General features: G+C 38.7%; 3 protein-coding genes across 3 annotated transcripts; all 3 read left to right on the top strand.

Moving 5' to 3' along the window:
- Positions 1-305: 305 nt before the first annotated feature.
- LOC116655390 lies at positions 306-5,634 on the top strand. Its single transcript, XM_044716082.1, has 2 exons — positions 306-578; positions 5,105-5,634. Exons 1-2 carry the CDS (start codon positions 306-308, stop codon positions 5,627-5,629), a joined length of 798 nt encoding a protein of 265 aa, XP_044572017.1. The 3' UTR covers positions 5,630-5,634.
- LOC116655391 lies at positions 5,634-6,652 on the top strand. Its single transcript, XM_032453253.2, has 2 exons — positions 5,634-6,528; positions 6,582-6,652. The coding sequence occupies exon 1, from the start codon at positions 5,810-5,812 to the stop codon at positions 6,413-6,415; it is 606 nt and encodes a 201-aa protein (XP_032309144.1). The 5' UTR covers positions 5,634-5,809; the 3' UTR covers positions 6,416-6,528; positions 6,582-6,652.
- A 2,757-nt stretch (positions 6,653-9,409) lies between these two features.
- LOC6502332 (lipase 3) lies at positions 9,410-14,023 on the top strand. Its single transcript, XM_001967596.4, is given in 4 exon segments — positions 9,410-9,834; positions 12,558-12,693; positions 12,696-13,285; positions 13,360-14,023. Coding segments are annotated over 4 exon segments (1,224 nt in total). The 5' UTR covers positions 9,410-9,741; the 3' UTR covers positions 13,765-14,023.
- The last annotated feature ends 431 nt before the right edge of the window (positions 14,024-14,454 follow it).

Here is a 14,454-nt window from a genome sequence, read left to right as displayed (position 1 = left end):
CCATTGCAGAGACTGTGCTATGGACGGATTCGAAGACAGTGCTGCGTTGGATTGGCAGCACACACCGGCGCTAGCAGTTCGTAGGGAACAGAGTAGCCGAGATTCTGGAGTCGACGAAAGTGGCCCAATGGAGATGGCTACCATCCGCCGACAACGTGGCAGATGATGCAACGCGAGCGCAACGCAGCGTGGACCTAAGCGAGGAGTCACGCTGGTTAAGAGGACCGGCATTCCTGAGGAGACCAGCGGGCAGCTGGCCAGGAACTGCACCCACCGACGAAGCGGATGCAGAAGACGAAGAGGAGATGCCGGGTGAGTTCGTGCTTGTTGGAGCGAGTGACCCGTTCATATCGCTGGAGAGATTCTCAAGCTACAGGCGATTGCTGAGGACTACGGCTTGGGTCCTAAGGTTCATACGTCGATGCCGTGGACAACGAGATGAGCTGGAGAATTACGGCCTCAATGTAGCTGAGTGTGAAGCAGCTGAGGACTTGTTATTCCGTAGAGCACAACGTGAGGCGTTCCCCGATGAGGTGCAGGCCGCAGAGAAGGACTTGGACGTCGCTAAAGGAAGCGACATATCAATTCCTCTCTTTATCTTAAAGCGGACGGACGTGTTTTTTTTGTGCGCACTACGTTTTTGTAAAATTTGCAATAAGCTTTCTATAAACAATCGGTGTTTATTTCTTTACTGATATAAAAACAAATTGCAATTTTTTAGATCCGTATCGCTTTGCGTGTGCAGTGATATATTTGGAGGTAAAATAATAATTTATTTAACTTACTTTCCAAACATAGCCCTGCTCTGCTTCTTCATCTCCTACGGTGTTGTTGCTATTCTTTTGCTTCTACTCTCAATTCCACCTCGCTCAATAGAGATTCTTATCTCTATTTCTTTAAATCTTACTAACTTGCACTAACTGCTCTCTTTAATCTCCCCTTCTCGTTTCCTTGGTACAGTGGTTCAAGGTTCCTCATTAATAAAATAAAATAATATTTCTAAATTAATTATTAATTTTTTTAATAATTTTTAATAAATTTATTATTTAAATTTTTAATAATTTTTAATAAATTAATTATTTGATTTTAAATAATTTTTAATAAATTAATTATTCAAATTTTTAATAATTATGGATTTTAAATTGGTCTGTGCATTAAAGTCTTGCAATAAGACAATCTCGTCTTCCCAGCCTACCATCCATTGCTGGCTCTGTGAAAACGTTTTACACGCTAAGTGTGCCGGGTTCACGGCCTCAGTGTCGGATGCAATCTCTCGTAGGTCTGGACTCCACTTTGTACACTTTGCTGTGACGGTTGTCGTGCTGTTCAGGACGAAATGATGTCGTTCATGAGGCAGACTAAAAGCGGTTTCAAGGAGTTGATTAGTGGTTTTCGAAAAATCAATGACCAACTCTGTGCGCTTGATACACAGTTTAGTAGTCTTCAACTACTAAATGAGTCTCCAAAGCGTAAGAAATCCGCTTTTAGTGATGTGCTCGGGTCGAATAATCTTCAGCCTGCTCAGCCGACAACTATGCAGCCGCTTATATCTCTGGCCACCCCAAGGGCCGGACCTGAGAAAAATTCGGCTTCCGAATGTCTCGGACTCAATGAGCAATTGTCCGATATGTCCTCTGTGGCATCGCTTCAAGTGATCCCAGACCCAATAATTCAAACTCCTGTAACAGTCACCAAACAGGGTAATAAACCGTCCGGACCCCCGGTACGCACTGATGCCGCAGTATTAGTTACGGCGGCACCAAAACCCTTGCAGGTGATCCCACCATCAAAACACATTTTTGTTTCCCGGCTTGCCCCTGATACTTCGGAGATTGATATCTCGGCTTATATCAAAGCCAAAGCAAAAGCCGACATAAAGGTGGTGGATATTACAAAATTCAAATATTCTTACACCAGGCACACGTCATCTTTCAAAATACGTGTGCCCTTGCAGATGTTCAAGACGATCTGTTCCGCCAGCTTTTGGCCAGAGAACATTTTCGTCCAAGAACATCAGCCAAGTACGGTGAAAAAAGATAACCAAACCTGTGGGTGTAAAACTCCCACATGTTAAGGCCACTGATCAACCTTCCACCTCATCTTCCTCAATCTCATAAAACTAATGTCTTCATTAACACTTACCTATCAGAATACAAGAGGGTTACGTAGTAAACTTCCCAAACTGTATTCTGATAGTTCTTCTTTTGCATCCCACATTATTGTATTTACAGAAACTTGGTTAAAGCCGGAGATCTTAAGCTCCGAAGTTTTTCCTAGTAGGTACACCACTTTTAGATGTGATAGAACTTTGCGAAGGGGAGGAGGAGTGCTAATTTCTGTAGACTCCAAATGCGCTTCTGAAGAGGTAAAATCACAAGAGTTTGGTGACATTGAATTTCTTTGCATCAAAATCACTTTGTCCGATCAATCTTTGTATGTTACCTGTTCGTACATACCACTTTCGTCCGAACCGCCAACATACTGGCAACATTTGTCCGCTATTCGTTTGGTTTTCGATCGTCTGTCTGATGGTGACCAGCTGATAGCTCTGGGTGACTTTAATATCCCAGAACTTATGTGGTCAAATGTTGATAATTCACCGTCTTTACAGCTTAACTCCCACCATGACTTCCCTGAGGGCATGTTCGACATGTCACTCGGGCAAATTAACCACGTTAGAAATTCTTTAGGTCGGCTGTTGGACTTATGTTTCGTTTCTGATCCTGATGGAATTACTCTTTCCAGAACTTTGCCACTTTCTAACCCTGAGGATCCATATCATCCCACTCTTGAGGTTTCAATCGAAAATAATTACTTTTTTGACCTTAAGTCTACAGTTAAATCTCAGAAAGTTCGTTTTCTTTCGTAAGGCTGACTTTATGAAATTAAACAAGTTAATTTTGGAATTTGATTGGTCTGATTTACTGGCATGCTGAGGATATAAACATCGCATTACAAAAATTTTATTACACTTTGAACATATTTTTCGACGCTTGCGTGCCGTGGAAATATCCGTCCGCTTCAACGAATCCGCCATGGTATACAAGGCACCTTATAAATTTAAAGAATAGTATGAGTAGACTTTTAAACAAACATAGATTATCTGGCTGTACAGTTAGTTATTCAAGATACTTAGTAGCTCGGTCCAATTTCACCGTGCATAACGCAGAATGTTATAGGAGTTATATTCGCCGCTGCAGGATTCAGTTTACTCAGGATCCGAAGCAGTTTTATAACTTTGTAAACACTAAGCGTAAACATGTATCTTTTCCCCCACTGCTTACGTTTGAGAACTCTTATGCGAACACCGATCAGGCAATGGCCGATCTCTTTGCACAGTTTTTTCAAACTACCTATTCACCTAGCAGCAGTTAGCTCAGCCTTACACTTATAATATCCAATCAGCCAACCTTATATTTTGCCATCTTTCGATCAAAGTGGTGTGTTATCGGATCTTCTTAAGGTTAAGCCCGTGTATTCCGCCAGGCTCTGATGGAGTACCAGGCTGTGTTCTGAAGTACTGCAGCCGAGGCACTGTGCCAAACCGCTTGTTAAACTCCTTTAATCTGCTGGAAACTTCGATCTTTCCCCTTATGTGGAAGGAATCCTTCATTATTCCGCTGCATAAAAAAGGGAAAAAATCCGACGCTGCTCATTATAGAGGCATCTCTAAATTGTCAGCAATTCCAAAGCTTTTTGAAAAACTTATCACTCCACATTTGCAACACCTATGTAGTTCAATAATAACTCCGTGGCCAGCATGGCTTCATGAAGCGCCCGCTCCACCACTACCAACTTATTGGAGCTAACATCTTTTATCTCGGATGGCTTCCGGAATGGCTTACAAACAGACGTTCATATACACTGACTTCAGTAAAGCATTTGACTCTGTTAACCATTCGCTTCTTATAAGTAACTCAGTCTTTTGGGATTCCCAACTGATCTTCTTATGTGGATTTCGAGCTACTTATCAGGGAGAACCCAACGTGTTTTCTTTAAAGATGTTACCTCGCGTTTAGTCCGCGCCACATCGGGGTGCCCCAAGGAAGCCATCTTGGACCCCTACTTTTTACTCTGTTTATTAACGACTTGCCCCTTGCCTTAACTAATTCACTTGTACTTATGTACGCCTGATGACGTTAAGCTATGCCTTCAGTATAAATTCACTAGCGCCCAGTCTAGACTTCAATCCGATTTGGATAAAACTTCAAAATTGGGTGCTTAGCAAATAACCTAAAGCTTATGGATCGAAATGTAAAACTTAGGTCCTTTTTACCGATCTAGTCCTCACCAGGCTATGTACTTTCTCTATGGGAACGCCTTGAGAACGATTAACTCAGGTTAACGATCTTGGTTTCCTATTAGATTGAGAACTTAAATTTACCGACCATGTATCTACCATGGTTAATAAAGCATTGGGTGTGCTTGGTTTTATTAAAAGATGGTCAAAAGAATTTAATGACCCGTACATAACTAAAACGTTATATACATCACTGGTCCGTCCGATTCTTGAGTATGGATCGTGTGTCTGGAGTCCTCAATATGGAGTACACCAAGATCACATTGAATCTGTACAAAAAAACTTCCTTACTTTTGCTCTTAGGGGACTTAATTGGGATGCAAATCTTTACCTCCCCTCTTATCATAGTAGACTTTTACTAATCAACTTACCAACATTAACAAATCGTAGAACGATGCTGGGTGTCATGTTTCTATATAATCTTATTTATGGAAATATAGACAGCCAGCATTTACTAACACGTTTAAACTTTAACATTCCTAGTAGAAGGACCAGAAACTTTCGTCCTCTACTCCTCAGCCATTGTAGTTCGACATATGCCCAACACGATCCGTTCAGGGTATTATGTTCGGACTACAATGGTCTCTACCACATCTTATCACTTTGCTCTACTAACAATCTTAAATCGCTTATATTAACCGCCTTATCTATGCAACACACTTCCTCGTAATATCTTTCTCCTAATCCTCGCTTATCTATCTCGGATCTATTCCCGCGATTCGAGCCGTACGTTACGCGGCAGCGTCCCTCGGTCGGTTGGACGGGAGGTGGGCTGTACGTATGCAGTGGGAACCGCGCAAAAAAATATGTGGACTGGCGCCATACCTAGATGGCAATGGAATCCTGCGAGCGTATGGCAGGATCGATGCGGCGCTATGTATACCTTACAGCGCCAGGAGGCCAGTGATCCTCTCCCACCGGCATGGTCTCACGGAAATGATTGTGCGCGACGCCCATGTGAGGATGAAGCATCAAAACGTGGATGCTACGATGGCGGAGATCCGGACCAGGTTCTGGATTACGAGACTGCGGAGAGTGCTTCGTAATGTGATCTCGGGATGCAGCGAGTGTAAGCTGCACAGAGCACGGCCGATGCCGCCGATTATGGGACCCCTGCCAGATGATGGTTTGGACGCTTATGGCTGGCCGTTTAAGAGCACAGGCCTCGACTACTTTGGGCCGCTGTTAGTGACCGTTGCTCGGCACCAGGAGAAGCGGTGGGTGGCCTTGTTCACGTGCCTGACGACCAGGGCGATTCATCTGGAACTGGCACATGACCTGTCGACTGATTCCTGCATACTTGCAATCAGGAATTTCATCTGCCGGTGAGGGCCTGTACATAGACTGCGCAGCGACAATGGCAGGAACTTCGTTGGAGCAGACAGAGAGGCCAAGAGATTTGCGGAGATCTTCGAACCCGAGAGGATCCAGTCGGAGCTGTCAAGCAAGGGAATTGAGTGGATCTTCAACTGCCCAGCGAACCCATCAGAGGGTGGAGTCTGGGAGCGAATGGTGCAGTGCGTGAAGAGGGTGCTACGCCACACAGTGAAGGAAGTGGCGCCGAAGGAGCACGTCCTGGAGAGTTTCCTAATAGAGGCGGAGAACGTCGTTAATTCTCGTCCACTTACCCATTTGCCAGTGAGTGCGGACCAGGAAGCCCCTCTTACGCCCAATGATCTCCTCAAGGGAGCAGCTTGCCCACCGGATACCCCCGGCCTGGATGGAGGCCTCGTCAAGGAAGGAGCTACGCGGAAGCAGTGGCGCGTGGCAAGGATGTTGAGAGACCGATTCTGGAGGAGGTGGGTCTTGGAGTACCTACCCACGCTGACACGGAGAGAGAAGTGGTGCCGCAGAGAGAAGCCGATTCAACGAGGAGACATCGTCTTCGTTTGCGATCCAGCCATTCCGCGTCGAGACTGGCGGAAAGGCGTCGTGGAGGAGACCTTTGCTGGAACGGATGGTGAGGTCAGACGAGCCCGCGTTAGGATCATGGATGGAGATCGGACCCGCTGGATAATGCGCCCCGCTTCAAAGTTGGCGGCTTTGGATTTGAGTGAAGAAGTTCTTCACGGAGGTGGGGATGTCGCGGATCGATTATCGATAGTTAGTATTTAAGTAGAATTTTGTTATTGTGCACTCGTGAAGAGATTGGGCACACTAGGATTGAAATAATGGCGCGTGTGGTGAATTTGTCGTTGTTGTCATAGAGTGTGGGAGGTTAAACTGCGGTAAGCTTTTGTAATTTATCTTTATTTCTTACCCTAACATGTAATCCCCATAGAATAAAACATAAGTTGTACGCATACACATTGGCGTGTGTTTTGGAAGCGGGTTGCCCCATCGCCGCCGTACCTTTGTTTAAGGCATCTCCCACACGAGAGACGACAAACAATAATAAATTAAATTTAAACTTAGTTCATTTTTAAAAATGAACAGTCTTTTGGAGACCAAACATAGTGAAGGTCTTTACAATTAATCAATTCTTTTACACAATTTATAACTGTTTACGTAGTGATGGACCTTACGTTGGCGCATACATATTTTCTCAATTTGAGACGGAACATCGCAAATCGACTGCATGCGATATTTTTCAGAGTTAGTAATGGTTCCATTTCTAACTGATACAAAATTTGTGCTTGGTGGAACAGAGCCATTTGTTAAAATAATATGTGTGAACATAAAATTTTTTGAAAAAAAACTAGACCAGGCATATTGAAAATGTACCAAAATGAAAAAAAGTGATCCAATGTACCAACGCATAAAAAATGTACTAGTTTTGGTACATTTGTACCAAAAATGGCAACCGTGTATATTGCCGAAGAATTAAAAATTATCTGTAGGCATCCGATCTGAATGAATTATACACCAATCGAAAGGTATTGTTTTGATTAGATAATTTGAATTAATTAGAGTGAAAGTAAAAAAAATTTTGAATCGCTAAATTGGAGTTGGTGGAGACATTTTATTCCCCAGATAGAATATTTTTATATATTCGCATTCTACCAAAATACGCGTCGATTGGTACCTCAACCGACCCGATCCGACATTTCCTTCAGAAGTTATTCAAGAAATTCGATTTTTACAGATTTTTCAAAATGAAGGCAGTGTGTCTGTTTGTCTGGTTGTCTGTTTCTACCATTTTTTTTTATAACAATCCTGAAAAAAATTGGAAAATGTTTGTTACTTTTATATAAGCAACTATTGTTCTACAACTTTTTTAAAGACCTTAAGCTTACGTTAAAAAATTAAAAAATTTTGTTATTAATAAAATGCATAACTTTATAATCAAGATTCTTCTGAACTTTGCTTCAGGGTAGCTTAAAGGTTATGGAGGAGGTGAAATTACGCGTGGAGATTTTTTGCTGTTGGCCAGTGTTATTAACTTAAAAAAATAATTAAATTTTTTTTTGATTTCATTTGTATCCCGTTCTTATATCTAACAAGGCTATATATCTTAACCTATGCTAGGTTCCGACTGGCTTGAGCTGATTCATTTCCTTGTTGCTTCGGGATCTTTCCCGAAGTATGTTACGAACTGAATTCCGAAGAGAATTTTCCGAATGGGATTGCTGAGATCAGCATGGAAAATTTGGGTACCAATTCGGATGCTTAAAAGGGGAGCCGCATTGGCGTGATTCTACCGGATGTTTAGTCTTCTGTTCTTTTTGCCGGCTCAATAGGGGGAATTTGTTTATTTCATACCTCGAGCTTGGTCTGCCGTTAGGGTGCTAAATGCGAGTGTGGGAATGTTTACAGGATAAGAGCTCAAAAGAGCTTGGTGGCAAGTGACCAAATAATTGTTATATAATATTAATATAAAATATGGCTTATATTCTAGATAATTTGCATGTATGTGTGCAATAATCTTGAAAATATGGAGTACATTCAACTTTTACTTTATTTTTCTATCGGTCGACTATATCCTACAGCTGCCATATAACTGATTGATCAGCAATGCCATAACTTTGGTGTTTTTTAAGTTAGAGGGTTTGGACACATGTTATATTTGGTCAAAATATCGTATAATTTAATATCTATATCTATAAATATATATATATATATCTATATATCTATAAATATGGGCAAAATTCATAAGGATCGGCCGACTATATCCTATAACTGTCGTAGAACGATCGGAATTGGCATAACTTTGGTGTTTTTTAAGTTAGAAAGATGGGACTTAGTACAGATCACTGTGGACGGAAGTCCACGAGGTGACGACCTGCATGCCTTGGCGTCGCTAAGCTAAATACGCGTCGATTAGTACCTCAATCGACCCGATCCGACATTTCATTCAGAAGTTATTCGAAAAATTCGATTTTTTCTTCTTCAAAATGAAGCCAGTTTGCGTCGGTTTGTCTGTTTGCACTATTTTTTTCTTAAAAATCCTGAAAAAAATTGGAAAATGTTTGTTACTATCATATAGGCAACTATTGTTGTACAACTTTTTGTTGTGTGTGGAGTAAACAAAATTGTATATTGTCTGCTTGTGCAATTAATAAATTTTTAATTTGTCAAATACATCAATAGAAAAAACTTTTAAACCTACCCTGCAAGTAGGCCTGCAATTGTTAATACCGGTTATATAAAAAAATATATATTTAGAGTCAAATATCTTTTGAAGAGCTTTTAAAGCTTTTTATTTAAATAGAAAAACTAGTGACTAAGCAAGTTTTAGTTTGCACATTTTTGGCATCAATGTCTCTTTAGATTCGGATTTATATTAATGTACAGTGTTTAACAAAAGAAAATGGTTTCAATTTTGTATGGATGCGGTGGGCAATAGTATAAAATAAAAAAATAAATTTTAAGGAATAGTCAATATAGGTAAATTAAATAAAAATTCAATTCCAATGTAACTTATAGTTTCGAGAACAAGGAAGATAATAATAAAGAATATTTAATTGTACTTATACATTAATGTTAAAGTGTTTCTCATTGCGCCTCCGTAAAAGTTTGAGTCAGCCTTAGTTAAGCCCCAAGCTTTTTACTACTTTATGAATGCAATATTGCCTTAACAACATCTAGCTAAGTTAAAGCACACCTATCGTTTTTTTTAATTTTAAAAACACATTGGTAGGAAAATTGTTGATAAAATATTTTCATATCAATTGTGCACTTGTTGTGTGCTATTAAAAATAAGTTAAAGTAATATATAAAACAAACAAAAAGTAATACATCTCTAAAACAAATAATAAAAACTGACCATTTTACGCCATATATACATTACAAAAAAGTGATTACAAAGATTTCATGGTTTAAAATAACTTTAAAAGGGTAACGAAGCAAGCGTATGTGTAGGTAATAGATTTGGGCAGTCAACCGGCTAAAAATAGAGTGCAGACCGGCCGCACAGTGCCAGTGTTTGAGAGACCATCGAGGAGATTGTTCCCTATTCCGCTCCAACTTCAAAAGTTATTTAATCATTTCGTTTAAAAAAAATGCTGGTCGTGTCCAAGAGTCTTTTGATTACATTGTCGCTCTTGCTTCTTCGAACGATGCGATTCGGATTGGTGGCTGGTCATAAAGTGACGGTAAACATAAGTAGTATATTTCTCAATCTCACATAAATTTGTCAGACTTTTATTTTTTAAATAAATAATAACTAATAGAGTTTTTTCCGAACAGATTGACAATCTACTTACAAGTATGGGTAAATTTATTCACAAAATCTTTTTTTGTCTGTTCGTATGCGACTTATAAAAGTTTTAATAAATTTTAAAAATGACTGGAAATGAAAGTACAACTTAATTTACAGCTTAGTTCCGTATGTACTGATAAGTTCATCAATAAATTCACTTGAATTAAAATAATAATCTACTAAAACAATATTGGGGCCACACATGTACACCAATCATACGATCTGATCTGATCAAGTAATTATCAGCTGTAGTGATAAGTAGATCGTAGTAGAAAAATAGTTCTAAAAAAGTCTGCCAAATCTAAAAGTTCGTTTGGAACATGACATGTGCTGATTTCTTTTGTTGTTCGTCGATTTTTCCATGCTTATCGCTTTAATGACGCTCTTGGCGTGCTTGGACTTCGAACCACCGTCTATAGGTGCTTCTGGGTAGCTAAAAAGCTTGTTTCTTTGTTTATCACAGATGAAAATAATAACAGCATGTGTTAATAGATTGGAATAAGCTCAAATTCGTGAGAAAAACATTTTGAAATTAAAATGCATAGTGTTTCTAAGTATAATAGTATTCTCAACTTGATTAAAGCTACCGAAAATTATGTTTTTTTTTTAAAGTTTCAAACTATAAGTTAAATTTTTTATTGTATCTATTTAAATATTACACATTTTGATGTCACAGGCCGACGAAATCCAATTTTTTTTTAATCCACGCATAATTACACTTACATAACCTTAACCTTACACTTAGGCTCCCCTTAATCAAAGTCCTGGACAAAGGTTTTAGCCCACATTTTTCGCGGTACCCTAGTCTCTCAGTTTTAAAGCTATTGAGTTGAAACTTTGCGCACATCCTTCTTTCCTTTGCAGGCAGTATATAAGTCGGAACGGCCGGGATCGGTCGACTATATCCTATAGCTGCCATATAACTGATTAATCGGAAATGCCATAACTTCGTTGTTTTTCAAGTTAGAAGGACGGGACTTTGTACGCATTGCGCATGCCGATATGCTAAATTTCATAAGGATCGGCCGTCTATATCCTATAGCTACCATATAACTGATAGATCGGAAATGCCATAACTTGGTTGTTTTTCAAGTTAGAAGGATGGGAGTTTCAATGGATTCCTCTTTTGGCAAAATAATTCTATATGCCAAATTTCATAAGGATCGGCCAACTATATACGATCCGCTATATATCTAATAATATAAGATGCGTGGCGCCACCTAGCGGACTGCGACTCAACTGCTAGGGTATATAAACTTCGGATCCGCCCGAAGTTAGCTTTCCTTTCTTGTTTTTTTTAATTTCAAAGCTTTTTCTGCATTATTCAGCCATCATTTAAGTAGTCCATATCCGTCCGATCTCTATGGAATTTGGCTTATATTCCGACATATAAAATACTTTCAAAGAAAACAAGGAAGTGTCCAAACTTTGGATTCTATAGTTTTAAGAGACGTTTGCTTTCTCAGTTGGACGCTGCTCTGGACGCTTTTGACCAAAATTATAATACACTCTGCAAGGGAATAAAAATAAATTTATTATAAAAATCAAAATTAATAATTATTGATAAGCATACATAGTTTTTTTCGGGTAAATAAGCTTGCTTTCGCGCTAATATATCAATTATATATAATATAAAAAATATATTATATAAAAAACTATTTCAAAATATCAAAATAAAAAAAAGGAGAGCTAACTTTGGGCGAAGCCGAAGTTGATATACCCTTGCAGTTAAATAGCAGCTTATATTATTATATATATATATCTGATCGTATATAGTTGGCCGATCCCTAAAAACACCCAAGTTATGCCAGTTCCGATCGTCCTATGACAGCTATAAGATATAGTCGGCCAATCCTGATGAAATTTTGTAGAATTTATAGGTTGTGGCCAAATATAACATGTGTAGAAAGTCCCAACCTTCTAACTTAAAAAACATCAAAGTTATGGTGTTTCCCATCAATCAGTTAAATGGCAGCTATAGGATATAGTCGCCCGATTCCGGCCTTTCCGACTTTTATATTGCCTGCAAACAAAAGAAGGATGGGTGCAAAATTTCAACTTTATAGCTTTAAAACTGAGGGACTAGTTTGTATTGAATGTATATTTGCTGTATTCTATCTCATATTCAATTTTTGAAATATCAACTTAATATTTCAGAGACTTTGAAAAAATTTAAAAAAAAAACGATTTTTTGAAAGTTACAACTGGGGTTGTCCTCTTTATGCGTTGAAACTTTTAAAGATTAAAAAAAATTGTCATTATTCCCATTCTACTAGTTTAGGTTTCAGTAATGTTTCAATCACGCATACCTACGCATAAAATACTTTTTAGGCCTTTTTAGGAAAAAAGAGAAATATTCTCATCATGCATTTAGGGAAAATTGTGAGAATACCTAATCTGTAGACCTCGGAATTTGCATGTTTTCTCATTTTTTATCCATTTGATGCCAAATTTTGTATTTAGACATTACATTTTTCAAATATTAGAATTTTAAATACTTATTAAAAGTATGCTAAATATATGCAATAAATATGCAAAAATTATTCAAAAAATATGCACAAAAATATGCAAATAGATTAGTAATCTGCATTTTGGAACATTTTTATAAAATTTTAGGCCACGTTGATTATGAATCACAATTACCCGGTCGAAGAGCACACGGTGCACACTACTGATGGTTATATACTTACAATTTACCGCATTCCAACTTCGTTTAAAAGTCAAGAATTAAACGACACGATCCCGAAGAAAGTGGTTTTTTGCAGCATGGCATTTTGTGCGCTTCTGACGACTGGATCATTAATGGACCAGAAACATCACTGGCTTATATGTTTGCCGATGCTGGTTTTGACGTTTGGCTTGGGAACGCACGGGGTAATACATACTCTCGTCAGCATAAAAACATCCACCCGGATACATCTGACTTTTGGCGTTTTAGCTGGCATGAGATTGGAGTCTACGATCTGGCAGCTATGCTCGATTATGCGCTTGTGGAAAGCAAATCGAACTCGCTTCATTTTGTAGCACATTCGCAGGGAACAACTACATTCTTTGTGTTGATGTCTTCGCTACCCTGGTACAACGAGAAGGTGCGATCTGTTCACCTTCTTGCGCCCATTGCGTATATGCGAAATCATTCGTTCATTCTGTCCAAGTTGGGGGGTATTTTCTTAGGATCACCATCATTCCTCAGTTGGGTGCTTGGTAGCATGGAGCTGTTGCCCATTACAAGTGTACAAAAGTTAATGTGCGAGTACGTTTGCTCCGAGGGTTCCATTTTTCAATTTCTGTGCTCTGGCTTACTAGACTTTATTGGAGGTTGGGGAACTCGACACTTAAACCAGGTGAAACTTCAAATAAATCTGCTTCCAATATAAACCTTGTAAAAATTCTGATTTTTCTATCATTTTCTTACCAGACTTTGCTTACGGACGTGTGCGCCACCCATCCAGCGGGAGCATCTACCAGCCAGATTATTCACTATTTACAACTTTACTCCTCAGGTGACTTTCGGCAATATGATCATGGTCGAGAGCAGAATGAAATTATATATAAACAGGCCATACCACCTTCATATAACGTTCAAAATATTAAGAGTTGCGTTGAAATGTATTACAGTGAAAATGACTATATGTCAGCCGTGGATGATGTAGAATACTTGGCTTCCTTAATGCCTTGTGTTGAACTATACCGAATACCATACTCTGACTGGAATCACTATGACTTTCTCTGGTCCACTAATGTTAAAGAAGTGATTAATAATAGGATAATAGACAAAATTCGTATATATGACAGAGAACATGAAACTTCATTGAGGTTGTAGCGTATGAAATTAAATTTTAGTAAAATTAGTTCTGTATAAAATTCATTGTTAATAATCAATTCATTAATTCATTAAGTTAATAAGCCTGTAAGTGATATTATATTTTAATTTTACTCCGTAATATACCGTAATTTGTTTTATGATAAATAAGTTGGCAATAATTGCTCTTTTTAAGAATAACATGTGTGATAATGAATTAAACCTCTAAAAAGATCTAAAATATACTATAACTTCATTTTTCTATTTGTTGGGATAACCACATAGACTGTGTTGCGCTATCAGCGTTTTGATAGAGGTCGAATTAAATAGACGAGGTTTAATTAGTTTTCAATTTATGGGTCAGTTTAACCCCAAAACAAATGCAGCGGCCGATCCAAAACAATGCCGAATATACAAGTGCATAAAACTAAGAGCTTGCGCAGAAGCTCCACCAAAGCTCCCAAAGTGCATGCGCTACAAAAGAACAACAAAGCTCCCAGAGTGCATGCGCTACAAAAGAACAACAAAGCGCATGGGAATCTGGGAGAATCAAAGAATATGGAACTGCTGATAAGGGGCAATTAGTGGACCGCTGCGGCTAGTTACACTGAGAGAATTAATTAGTAATAATTACGATATTTGATGCTGGCACAAGTCCCAACATGCTGTATATATTATTACTATAATATATATATTATTAATCATAATTAA

This window comes from Drosophila ananassae, chromosome 3R, assembly GCF_017639315.1.
Source record: "Drosophila ananassae strain 14024-0371.13 chromosome 3R, ASM1763931v2, whole genome shotgun sequence".
Taxonomy (NCBI): Eukaryota; Metazoa; Arthropoda; class Insecta; order Diptera; family Drosophilidae; genus Drosophila; species Drosophila ananassae.
The sequence above is the reverse complement of the archived record's forward strand: the minus strand, read 5'-3'. Positions and strand labels throughout refer to the sequence as shown.

Bases quoted from the DNA above. Each gene is read 5' to 3' on its own strand.
- LOC116655391 (XM_032453253.2), top strand. From the start codon at position 5,810: ATGGTGCAGTGCGTGAAGAGGGTGCTACGCCACACAGTGAAGGAAGTG.
- LOC116655390 (XM_044716082.1), top strand. From the start codon at position 306: ATGCCGGGTGAGTTCGTGCTTGTTGGAGCGAGTGACCCGTTCATATCG. The intron at 579-5,104 runs ATATCAATTCCT...CCGCGCAAAAAA, and splicing joins ACGTCGCTAAAGGAAGCGAC to ATATGTGGACTGGCGCCATA.